The sequence below is a fragment of the Lolium rigidum genome, chromosome 5, assembly GCF_022539505.1.
Source record: "Lolium rigidum isolate FL_2022 chromosome 5, APGP_CSIRO_Lrig_0.1, whole genome shotgun sequence".
Taxonomy (NCBI): domain Eukaryota; kingdom Viridiplantae; phylum Streptophyta; class Magnoliopsida; order Poales; family Poaceae; genus Lolium; species Lolium rigidum.
Window position 1 is genome coordinate 158,214,818 of NC_061512.1, and position 13,385 is coordinate 158,228,202.

A 13,385-nucleotide genomic window follows, 5' to 3' on the forward strand; every position below is an offset into this window, starting at 1 on the left:
TCCTAGCTCAGTGGTTTGCAATTTGAATACTAATTGTCTGCAGAAGACAGGCTAAACGCGGCAAATAATCGAGCTATGTCACAGGGTCTCTAGTTCTACAGTAGTACTATATATGTCACAGGCTTCATTTCAAATTCAAGCGATTAATTTGGCAATCACACAAGTCACTGAACACTCAAATTACCAAGGCACGACAAAACAGTACTAAATTCGAAATGAGATAGCTATTACTGAACATATGTCTCACCAAATATCGTCTTGCCCGATCGATGGTTAGATAGCATGGCAACAACAAATTGCATAAACAGCCTCATACAGCACACAAACACATACCACACTGCTCAGAGCTCTTTGGCGTGCAGGTTGAAGGGCAAATAGTGACCAGAACTGGAAATGAAAGGATCTATATGGCTTCAAACAAACTTGCACCAATGCCTTAGGACATACGAGTCGCCACCCTGCATTATACGAATGGCAGAATTATCAGCTATACAAAATTTGGAGTGAATCAAACAAATATAATTTTACAAGAAAACAAGAGCTGGTAGTAAAAGATTAAACTGACATGTAGCGAGAACTGTTAGAGTAAGTCATGGGCCTGGGCCCATTAGTCTTAGGGTTTGCTTAGGGGTCAAGTAAGCCTTGCTTGGGAGTCAAGTAAACCTCTCTATATATGGAGAGGAGATGTATCAATCTAATCAAGCAAGAATTAAGAAGGAAATCCCTTCCCTCTTGCCCGGCCGTGGGCAAAAGGCCCCCGGCCGGCCTTCTCGCGCCCTCGCAGCCCTCTCTCTCCCTCCCAAACCCTAGCAGCCACATAACACTTGGTATCAGCTTTCCAGGTTCGATCATGTCCAGCCATCCCACCACCACTGGCCCGATGGCCACCACCACCGGCGCCCCGCCCAGGCCGGTGCCGGCCACCTCCACCGCGCCGCTTCCCATCGCCCTCACCTCGGAGGAGATCGCCGGAGCAATCCGCGATCTCACCACTCGCTGTCCAGGAGATCCGCCTCTTCCTGGCCGGTCCCTACGGGCCGCCGCCGCCGGCGGCGCTGCTGCCGTGGCAGCCGACGCTGCTGCTGTCGTCGCCGCCACCCGACATCGGGCTGCTGCAGTCCCCGCTGCCGCTGTCTACCATCTCCGGGCCGGGCCCTACCTCGGCGCCGGGGGTCCCTCTTCTCCAGCAGCCGGCCGCCTTTTTCCCCACCGGGATGCTGCAGCAACAGCAGCAGCTGCCGCCGCCACCAACGCAGCAGCAGCTGCCGTCGCCACCAACACCGCAGCAGCTGCCGTCGCCACCAACACCGCAGCAGCGGCTGCTGCCACCACCGACGCCGTCCCTGCCTTTCGGCGGTGTGGGAGCGACCTTGGCCCCGGGCTCTACATCGACACCGCCCGAGATGCCCTGCCACCAGGTCCGTTTCCCTCCGTCGCCGTCACCGCTTCCGGCTTGGATCGCTATCCGCCACGTGTCGGCGGTGGTGAGGCTGCGCAGCTGCTGCGCGCGGCCTCCTAGCGCGTCGGCGTGTGCGGGAGATGCGTGATCTGCAGTTGCAGCTCCTCCAAGTTGCGCATCGTTGCGCAACGAACCTCGATCTCGTCCGCTGCGTCGGGGATCTTGGGTGTGCGGTTCGCCCCACGGGCGGCGTACATGCCTGTTTTCCTCGCGGGCAGCGACCTCCAAGTCTGCGACATCGACAGTCAGCCGGCGGGGAGAAGACATGGTGTCACCGACAGGAGCGCACCGCGTAGCACCACTGCATTCCACCGCCGGCCGCCGCGAGGGCTCCCTTGGTCCCGATGGTGTCCTTGGGATCCAGGGGGCTGTAAACGCACGCTTGTTTTTTAGGCGTTAGGTTTGTGTGGGGTCGAATCGTCGTTAGGTTGCAGCTCGAGGACGAGCTGCATGTCCAGGTGGGGTGTAGTGTTAGAGTAAGTCATGGGCCTGGGCCCATTAGTCTTAGGGTTTGCTTAGGGGTCAAGTAAGCTTTGCTTGGGAGTCAAGTAAACCTCTCTATATATGGAGAGGAGATGTATCAATCTAATCAAGCAAGAATTAAGAAGGAAATCCCTTCCCTCTTGCCCGGCCGTGGGCAAAAGGCCCCCGGCCGGCCTTCTCGCGCCCTCGCAGCCCTCTCTCTCCCTCCCAAACCCTAGCAGCCACATAACAAGAACATTAAGTATGTTTTGTGGAACAGAAAACCGGACAAATGCTCAATCGCCACATGAAAGAATTCTTTTAAGACCTCTATGAAATACTGAGACATGCTGAGTATGATGACAAGAAAACTGAACTATATCGGGGATCTGACTGAAAGTCTACGAAATAAAATTAACAAACTGAGACCATCAGTTGATTTTACGCAGTGAAGATTGCAAGGTAAATACTTAATCAATAATCAACGATGAACAACACATGTATAATCATATGCATGTTTGACACCAGCAATATCCTTTCCAGAATTTATTTGATATTCGAAATAACCAAATTTTACAAAACACAGCGACACAGTTGTACCCTTGCTAACTATACAGCTCAGTGGCACTGTGGAATTCGACATGACTAATAAAGAATGCATACTCCACCCAAGTCACTACAACAGAAATAGTATCTAAGAGAACTAGAGAACAAACACATTAAGGTACGCACTAAATGGGATGGCTGACAATGTTGATTTCTCAGGCATAAGATTCAGGAACAGCTAAAGGTCAAGTGGCAAACTTTGACAAGCCTAAGCCCACAAAATTCCCAGAATAACAATCACCCTACATTTTAGAATTGCAAATCAAAAAGAAATAAAGACAAATGAGAGTAAGAGAACTTAAACACCAACTGGCAAAATTCTAATGTCAGAACAAACATTACAACCCAGAAGCAACGGCACTGGTTTTCCTCCCTTTTGAAAATAAAAGCATGATAGCTACCGGAACATTAGCCCTGGTGACAGAATTACCACTTGAAGTGACAATAATGCATGACATCAAACTTCAATCAAACCATTTATCAACAATTCAGACGTTTGAGAGCACCTGGGATACAATACATGTACAACACCAGGATAGGATCATGAACATGTGCAGAAACTAATACTATGAGCCATGTGGCAAAATTAGTGAGATAGTAAAAAAAAATGTCATTAACCCTTATAGCTCCAGCATATATAATTACTAAACAACAGGAACTGTGACTAAAAGTTCAGAACTTCAAAAATAGACTTTATTTTGGAAAGTTTGCCACCCACTCTTGTCGCTTTGAGCACAGTCACTTCCGTATCATGCAAGAGGGAACTCCCTACTATAACCACCACACAAATCCTAGAGAAAAAATGGATACATCTGTGCTTCCAAAGCAAACGCAATGCATCTACATAGAAATGATATGAGTAGCATAGGGGAAGCAAACATTGTCAGAACAAACATTACAAGCAACGGCACAGGTCTTCCTCCCTTTTGAAAAGAAAAACATGATAGTTACAGGAACATTGGCATTGCCGACAGAATTACCTATCATGTACTCCCTCCGTTCCATATTAGTTGTCTCTGATTTTAGTACAAAGTATACTAAACGAGCGACAACTAATATGGAATGGAGGGAGTACTAAACAAAAATGGTCACTTGGAGTGACTATAATGCATCACATCAAACGCCAGTCATACTGTTTACCAACAATTAAGAGGTTTGAGAACATCTAGGATACTACCTCGGTTCTATTTTAATCGACGCGGGCATCTACTAGCAGCATGCAAATACTCAACTAAGGCCCGCGTCAATTAAAAGCGTACGGAGGGAGTTCAATACAAGTCCAACACCAGGATAGGATCATGAACATGTGCAGAAACTATAAACCATGAGCCATGTGGGCTGCCGCAAAATTAGCAAAATAGCAAAAATATGTCATTAACCCTTATAGTTCCAGCATATATAATTACTAAACAACAGGAATTGTGACCAGAAGTTCAGAACTTCAAAAACTAGACTTAATATTGGACAGATTGCCACCCACGCTTATCGCTTTGAGCACAATCACTTGGTATCAAGCAAGAAGAACTCCCTACTATAACCCCTGCACAAATCCTAGAAAAAAATGGATATAATTGAGCTTCCAAAGCAAACACAATGCAACAAATTTCTCTAGGCAAGAACAGCACATAGAAATGATATGAGTAGCATATAGGAAGCAACATTGCTGCACAAAAAAAAAAGACAGGGAAGGTGGTCTTACAGATAACCGAATTCAGTACTCTGGAGCAAGGAACGCGGGCGGCCATGCGAGGAAGTAGGCGAAGATGGGGTGTCCATAATCCTTGCCACTTTCCGTGGACAGGCGCTCCAGCTTGCCCGTACCCGGATGGAACGAGTAGCGCCCGTTGCCGAGCGTGTTGATGAAAACCTTCCCAGAGCGACCGGGGTCCATGTCGCTGGGCCAGACGTTAAGGGTCCTGATCTCCGGGTCGCTTGGCAGACCAGGAATCATGTCGCAGAGCGCGCGCATGTCCACGATGTTCCTCTCCAGGTCCCAGCCTTTGTCGTTCCACCTGGACTCCCCGCGCACCCAGAGCTGCACATGGCTGTCGCCCTCGGTGACCATGCAAAGCCGCCCGTCTTCCGGCGTCTCGCCGATACGGTACTTTGAGAAATTGTACCCCACCTCGGCCGGCACCGGCAGGTAGGAGAACTGGAGCGTGGAAGGGTCCAGCGAGAGTATGCGGTCGGTGGAGTTGCAGATGTGCCAGTAGATCTTCCCGGCGGCGTGCACGCAGCGGCCCTCGAACCACCAGGGGTGGAAATCGACGGAGATGTCCACGGCCCGCGGGAGCGCGCGCCAGCTGCAGTGGCCGTCGTCGACGGACGCGACCCAGGCGCGAGGGTGGCCCTCGTCGATGGCAAAGCAGATGGCCTCGAAGCAGAGCTTGCTGGGGTGCGCGCGGGAGAGGAGCGCGGAGCCGACGTAGTGCCTGGATTTGCGCCAAATGCTGTCATTGGGCACCGTGTCGCGTGGAGGCGGCGGGAGGAGCGCGCGGCGGCGGGTGGCCGGGTCGAGAACGAGGAAGCGGGGGAGGATGCCCTTGGGGAGGTTGACGTCCGGTTGGAGGAGGAGGAGGCCCTGGTGGGAGTCGTAGACCTGGAAGTCGGAGGCGTCCGGGGCGAAGTCGAGGGAGAGGCGCGGGACGGAGGCGTCGAGGGGAACGAACACGGCGTCGTCGTGGGTTCGCTCGGTTTCCATGGGGTGGACGAAGTAGCCGAGGAGAGGAGGGGCGCGGGCGCGGCAACGGGAGGCCAGGCGGCGCCAGCGGTGGCAGGCTAGGGCGGCACGGAGGAGGTCGGCCGCGGAGAGACGGCGGAGGATGTCCCGGAGGTGGTCCTCCGGGAGGGCATCGATGGCCGGCGGCGGGGGAGGAACCGAGGTGGAGGAAGATGGTGTTTCGGTTTTGGCTTTGCATCTGCGCTTCCGGACCATTGTGGGGACTGGGGAGGGTTCTGCAGAGGGACTCGAGATGAGCAAGCACGGTGTGTTAATAATACCACGGACCTGTGATTTTTGTAGCGTTTTGGCAAGAAAAGCATTGGGAAAATATTTCCGAATTTTGAATTGGTGATGTCGTTTGCTGTGAAATGTGTACGTATAGACCACTAAAAAATAACCCAGAAATGCTATCAAATTGGGTCCCTTGGGTGTAAAAAAGGTCCTTTGTGTGTTGAATTTCTTGCCGCTGGCTTACCGCTCAGATAATCAAAAGGCGGTGGCAACCGCTTCCTCCTATCTCCACCGGCAAGGGCGCTGGTCCCCTCTCTACTTGTCGCTCTTGCGGCAGGAGCAAGGGGGTCTTGTTCCTCCGCTCTGTAGTTAAGTTTAGGGTTTGTCTGTTATGGTGGTTGGATGGTGGGAGCGTGGCCCGAGCAAATAAATTTACCTCAACTCTACTCCCACAACGGCAGCTTTTATGGCGACATCTCGGAGTTGATGGCAGCGTGTGATTGTCGATCCTTTCAGATCGACAGCGTGGTCTTATCACCGCTTCTTCGGATCTGATAAGATCTGTTTCTTGATGTGTCGCTGGCGATAGTGCTCTTTTGGATCTAGCAATGGTGGAGGATCGACGTCTCTTCCAACACACGTCTAGGTGGCGTTGAAATTTGGCGGCGGCCACTGGATTCGGCTAGTGCAAGAAACCGTAAGGAGAGTTTTGTATTTCTCTATCCTTCAGAATTTTTTATGCAATGTTTTCAGGAAAAATGTTTTCTCCTGGTCTGTCTATTAGTTTCCACCGTTTGTTTACTCATGTAACTTGATTTTCTATTAATTACGTGGTTGGTCTCGGAAAATGATAATCAAAAGGCTCTCAGGTGAGTGGAAAAAAATAATTTAGTTAAAACTATTAAGCCGAAGCTCTACCAGTTTCGTTAAGACATAGAAAATACAATTATACATTTTAGACGAGAACAAAAAAGTTGTCAAAATGCGATTAAATAAATTAAATTGCCACAAGTAGCTAGATTAGGGTTTAGAAGGTCTCGACTCAGCCATTTATAGAACATCCCTAAGTTTTTCTCAAAATGCATATGTTTTTCTAAATCAAGGCATTTCATAGAACAATGGACATGCACTGACAAAAATTGTCATATTGATTTATCTATTCACTTTATAAATTATTTGGTTCCCTTGATATCCCTCTATGACTATCCTTTTTTAGAGGAGGTACTACAAGAAACGCTCATTGCTTGTAGCGAAAGACTTGATACTTCTATAGATAAGAATGTTAGCATCGCAACAGCTCGGTTATTTGACAAAACATGAAAGCGCTCACATATATCAGTTGGGATTATCTTGCACATTACTTGGCCTACTAGGTTGAGAACACCCATATTGCAACTGCATTCCAGGTGTTGGAAAAGAGTAGATATTTGTGTAGTTCATCAAAATTTAGGGAACACCTTACTTTAAACCAAAGATTAAAGATTGATTGATTATGTGTTGTTTGACTTGTGCTTTTGATGTCAACCTGAATAATGAACTTTGGTTTGTATGGAATTTTTGTGTTGACGTACATCACAACATTGAACTATGGTATGTATAATTTTGGATTTTGATCTAGTACTCCATGTCCACATCCATATATGTTGGACTATCAGATGTACTGGATCCAATATAGCTAAGTAATGTTTGGTATATTGTTAAACTATTATGTTGGTGTATGGAGTTCAAGATTAGTTCCTATTTTAGAATTTGGTTGTTGTTTCGTATGTTATGTTTGGGTATATATAATGTTGAACTTTAATTTAAATTTTGAACTACAATTTTCCATACCAAATTTGATATATTTATGTTACCAAAATCACATGGTATAGGGGTAAACTCACCCCCTATGTCAAAGAGGGCACCACAATAACTCACCCCCTATTGTACGCATGAGAGCAGTGCTCAAGATAAGCTCCAAGGTTGTATCATGCTACCCGTATTTAATATTTTGTTTTAAACGAAAGTAAAAGCTTTATCTTAATCTATTAATTAAGTAGAAGTTTTACAAGAAATTAAAAGTTTGTGTCCCCATATTCAATACGTATGCCTAGGAATGCAGGTTCAATGGGCAGGAGAGCAGCATATCATTGACGAAATTAAAATAACAAAGTCTCACAAAATGACGAAATCTTGATTTTAGTGTACTGTTTATTATGTTCACCAGTGCTGAAATCAACATTTGTTATTTTTGCCGAGCCTAAAATACAACATATTTAAATCTGAAAATTTGCACACCAATAGATTTCAATATTCTTGACGTCAACATACTTTTTTCGATTTTTTTTAACATGTTTAAATAAAAATTTCGTAGGTTCAAAAAGTGGCTTACATTAGCCCAAGCTACAAAAGTCCATTCTCATTTTGATCTGCCGATTCCTCATTACTATATGATGAGGTTGCACATATTTTAGCACAAACGTTCACTGCAACACTAGGCAATGTGTGACTTGTCTTGTCACAGATAACCTGCTTGGAGTTCAATTGTTAAAACTTTGAAGTAGGACTGTGTTCAGAGCATGGGGTGATTAAGATGGCAGCAAGCTTTCTCTTAAAAGGCACTAGTGTATGCAGGAGATAAGGTACGCAAATCAGAAAACAACAATGCTGAAACTAAGATACCATGATGTGCTACACAAATTTAAACTTATCCCACGCGTACAAATTTGATCATCCATCACACAGCCATGAAAGTTAATGATGCAGGGCAGTAGGATATCAGTCAAAAGAAAGGGCCATAAATAGTCTTTGCATGTAGTATCATCTAGTCATAGCTCTCACATCGTTTAGCTAGTCTTGATACATAACAAGGTGATCTTCTTCCTCTTGCGCTGAGTGATGGTGCAGATGGAACTTTGACCACGAGATGAAAGGTGTGAGCTGAATTCAAACACAAGTTGCGCACTCAGCACCCTGAATCACAGAAGTGACAGAATCATATGCCAGGAGCCAAATTTGCTGTGGATCAAACTATTAGAATACTGTGAACAAACCGGAAAGCGATCGACCAAAAACTAAAATGGTCTGTAACAAAATTAATAAGCTCGTGTATAAAACAATCTGGGACATGCATGAATAGCCACTCTTCCAATCAAAGAGTTTCGGAAAGGATTATCTTAGAGATTATACATATTCAGATGAAGTGAAAAATACTGAGAACTATGAGAAGGGTGTTGTATCAAATGGTTAAACAGAAAATTCACCTACTGGTAGACTGCTACTCCCAGCATATGTAAGTAAACAAAATGACTGCCGACAATATTTAGTTTTTTCGTTAAAGTGCTGTCAGTATTTATTGATTTCAACAGATCAATATTTCAAAATTTTAAGGTAGTTTCACGGAACAAAGACACTTAACAGCAAATGAGATGATAAACAAACATAAAATAGTCACATGGAAGTTCCACACCAACAATCTTCTTTCCAGATTTCTTTGATCTTTAAAAGTGATCTAATTGTAGAAAACACAAAGTCACGAATAATTTCAGTTCTGCCAGGAAAAAAAGGATTATTCTCTGTTTTCGTTTACAATTTAGCTAATAGTTAACGGATTAGAAATATATTTTTTATTTTTTTTAGTTGTGAAGGACTATAAGAAATAACAGTATTTGATTCCTTTGAAAAAAAAATCAAGGCGCGTGCCTCACGAGATTTTACATATTTTACATCTATATCTGCCCTGGATTCTGATGGGAAGTTCAGAAGCACAGATATTGTACAAAAGCACCCAGAGACCAGAGCTAATATTCCTCTTCCAGCCATTAAACATGCCGAGCTAATACGAGAAGGGTGTCGTATCAAATTGTTAAACTGAAAATTCATCTGTATGAAGACTGCTACTCCCAGCATATATAAGTAAACAAAATGGCCTCTGACAGTACTTAGTGATTTCAACAGGCAAAATTTCAAAATGTAAGGTAGTTCCAGGGAACAAAGGCACTTAACAGCAAATGAGATGATTAACAGTATATATAAATAGTATACACCAATAATATCCTTTTCAGATTTCTTCGATCTTCAAAAGTGATCTAATTGTAGGAAACACACAATCATGTTTAACTCTAGCTCTGCCAGGCACAAAAGAAAAAGGATATTTGTAGCTCTGTTTTCGTACAGAATTTAGCTTTAGCGGATTTGATCCCTCGTGCGGTAAGTAGATTTTTTTTGTTCTAGAGACACGAACCAAGTAGAGGAAGTACATGGGTGTGCTATGCTATTAGATCTTCTACCACCAGCATAGATTATCTCTAATTACCTCTTACCTATGTGACCAGGGCTTCCAAAATAGGGGAATGATTGCTTTATAAGTTAATGGCTACAGGCCTAGGACCACCTGGCATAACAAGTAGTAGCAAATTGTTTTCTTTACAGAAAATGGAAACTTCCATTTATAGTTGTTCAAGACAATAAGAAATAACACTATTTGATTCTTCAACAAATCAGGGTACATGCATCACACAGATTTTCCATACTAGCATCCGACAGCCACTCTCGCGGGGAGTAAACACAAATGCTACAAGTATTGTTCAAGTGCTAATATTCCTGTTGCAAACAATAAACATATTGGCAGATTACATGCATGCGAATTCTACATTCTAAGTTATATGCTGCTACACTAGAACTTTCGTAGCAGATATGCAAGCTCCAATCATGCATGAGTCATCTCAGGGCAGAACAAAAGCCAACATGTAATAAAACAGGGGGATAAACCTCATTACAAATTGCAATCCATCGAATTGTGAGATATGATGGTAATGGTGCAAAAATTAGTTCTCAAAAATATGAAAAGCATATCATAGTACAAACTTGTGAACAAATAGGAAGCATTGACGGTTCAACACCCAACTGATTTGTAACCAGAACTCTACTCAGGCACGTGGTATTAAAAATTCAGAACAGACATGAGTAGCCACTCTTATAGTCAAATATTTTCTTTAACTGAAAGAACTTACCGAGAGTGTGCACACTTCAGATGAACTGGAAAAATACTGAGAATTATGAGAATAGCATAATATAATTGGGATGGATCATGCATGGTTGTTTCTAGCGCTCGCTCTTTCTTTTGCATACAGAACTAAATCCATTAAAGGCTGAGATTAGTTGGCATAACAAGTAGCACTTAATTTTTAGTTGTTCAGGACCATATAACAAAGAGCAATATTGCATCCTTCAACAAATGATGGTGCACGCATCACATTGATTTTGCATACTATATCTATTCGCCTGCCATTTTCATGGGAAGTTAAGATAAATGCAAGCAGAAGTTTCGGTCAAGAGCTAATATTCCTGCTGCAAACATAAACGTACTAATTTGTATAACTGCATATGAATCGTACATGCTAGTAATATGCTACTACAAAAGGTGCAATCATGAATGAGCATCACTGAAAGAATAGTTTAAGGTATAATAAACACAAACCATAAGCCAACCCATGCATTTCAGAGATCTGAGGTCAGCCCCAAACCTCATTATACTAGTACTAGATTACTAGTATAATGAGTTGCAATTGTGAAAGCTTTGGAATGGAAAACACAACATATATCAGGATATGTCACGAACACCTTTTTTTTTTTGAGGAAAAAAGGCAGGATATGATCATGAACATGTAGCACAAATGGGGAAGCTAAGTAAAAGTATGGGATTAGATATTCTAGCATCAACATATGCATTAGGAAGTCATTGCTGATCTGGGGCGAGGAACGCAGGCGGCCAGGCAGGGAAGTAGGCGAACATGGGGTGGCCGTAGTTCTTGCCACGTTTGGTGGCGAGGCGCTCCATGTTGCGAGTGTTGAGATCAAAGGAGTAGCGGCCGTATCCCCACGTCCTGATGAAGGCCTTCCCAGTGCGAGCGGCGTCCATGTCGCTGGGCCAAACACATATGGACCTGTGCTTGTGGTCGTGCTCGGGCAGGCCTGGCACGGCGTCGTACACCACATCCATGTCCATGATTTCCCTCCCGAGAACCCAGCCGTTGTCGCCCCGCTGCCCGGACTCGCCGCGGACCCAGAGCTGCAGCTGCGTGCCCTCGTTCGCCACGGCCAGGATGCAGAGCCGCCCGTCCTCGGGCGTCTCCCCGACGCGGAGCGTGGAGCAGTCGTAGATGTCCGGCGCCAGCAGGTAGGAGAAGCGCAGCGCGGCGGGATCGAGCGCGAGCACGCGGGCGGAGTTGCAGATGTGCCAGTACATGTTCCCGGCGGCGTGCACGCAGCTGGTCTCGAACCAGTAGGGGTCGAAATCGACGACGACGTCGAAGGAAGAAGCCGCCCAGGCGCGCGCGCGGGTGCCTCTGTTTTGGTCTTGGCTTTGTTTTTGGTTTTGGCTCTGTTCTTCCGCGCGCGGCATGGTTGGAGTCGGAGGAGGGTTCGGGAGACCGGCGTCTGAAACAGGCCGGTTGAATCGCTTTACTTGGTCCCCGGCAATTAAGCACGCACGTCCTCCGGTGCGTCGCATGGGCGAAGATGCTCCACCTGCGTACAGCCGCGCGCCAGCTGTGTCGTATCGTACACCGTGCACGTATGCATGCGGCCGATCCTGCGCAAGCAATTAAGTTGCGTGCGTGGTGCGCCCATCTATCAATTCGCCGCCGGCCGGGATGCCCGCTCAGCTCGTAGGTTTAATTCTTCAACTTCCAAAATTAATTACCAGCGAGTACTTCTCTCACGTGATGCAGCGGGACAAGTCAAGACCATGTTTCGTTTCGTCAGGGAAAACAAACTCGCACATCACCACCTCTTTTTCTTCTTCTTTTTCTCTTGACTCACCTCAATCTCCACTTTCTCTTGGCTCAAGACCGCTCCATCGCTGAATTATACACAACAAAACAACTTCATTTACTCATCCATCTACATACTTGCTCACGTACTACCTCCAGCACGTACACCATCAATTTCCTCTTTTTTTTTTTTTTGGTGGTTGCCCAAATCACCAAATGCACGCTCACGTATACTACATACCTAACGAAATTCAGGAATTCCTTCTACTAGTATAACAAAATAATGTCCAACCATTTAATACTACTCAACCAAATGTTCATCTATTAATTCGGTAAAATCAACACCCTATTTTTCGGCCTGCACTTTTTTCACACACCACAACTAAATTATATCTCAAGGCACATACTTTGAGCCAAAAAAACTAACCGGGGAAACGACGGCAGCGGTACCGGCACGGCTCTGTCCCAAGGCGCCGCGGTGGGGGTGCTTCTTTGCCACGGTGTGCGGTCTTGGTCAGGGCCATCTTGCGAGTAGTGTGCCTGCGGTGTGTGGTCTCGGCCGGCCATGCTACTCCGTCCGTACAGCGTGCACCTCGGGCGGCGCGAGGGTAGACCCCCTCCCCTTGGGTGTCGTGTGCCCTTATGGCTGCTAGCTATGAATGGTGCCATCCTACCATGTCGAATTCAACGGCGCTGATGTGCGATGTTCAAGACATGGGCTCGAGTTCCGGGCATTCTGCACTAGCCCCAAACGTTCGGCGGTGAGGTGTCCGATGCCGTTAGTTTTACTTTTTTCTATTTACGTTTCGTCTGAGAAAACAAATTCTCACACCACTCTCTAGCTAGTTCGTGGTCATCGACCCAACCAAAAATCACCTCTTTTTTTTGGTTGCTATATACTTGTTCATTCATATTACCTATCCTGACACAACCAAAGATAATCGTCTCAAGGAACAAATACTTTCGAACGAAAGCTAGCGGTAGGCCGACATGGGGCAAATAAAACATGGTTCTCCTGAAACCGCTCGAGGAAGGGTCAAAAACCCTCCTCTTCCCATATCGCTCGATTCAACGAATTAAGGGCACGCTCACATGCAACACAAATCAAATCCAAAACAACAGCAAAACAGCTGGCCTGCTCCTCGCTTTCTTC

At 45.8% G+C, this 13,385-nt stretch overlaps 2 protein-coding genes across 2 annotated transcripts in view; both read right to left on the reverse strand.

Annotated features, from left to right (window-relative positions):
* Positions 1-205: 205 nt before the first annotated feature.
* On the reverse strand, positions 206-5,468 carry LOC124657727. The gene is made up of 2 exons (XM_047196245.1): positions 4,227-5,468; positions 206-458 (listed from the first exon to the last, which is right to left on the reverse strand). The coding sequence occupies exon 1, from the start codon at positions 5,460-5,462 to the stop codon at positions 4,239-4,241; it is 1,224 nt and encodes a 407-aa protein (XP_047052201.1). The 5' UTR covers positions 5,463-5,468; the 3' UTR covers positions 206-458; positions 4,227-4,238.
* Positions 5,469-11,196: 5,728 nt separating this feature from the next.
* LOC124656586 overlaps positions 11,197-13,385 on the reverse strand; it is a 68,028-nt gene continuing 65,839 nt past the window's right edge. The window contains exon 2 of the mRNA XM_047195301.1: positions 11,197-11,728. Coding sequence (XP_047051257.1) covers positions 11,197-11,728 — 532 coding nt within the window. The remainder of the gene's footprint in view (positions 11,729-13,385) is intronic.

Coding starts and splice junctions, on each gene's coding strand:
- LOC124657727 (XM_047196245.1), bottom strand. CDS start 5,462: ATGGTCCGGAAGCGCAGATGCAAAGCCAAAACCGAAACACCATCTTCC.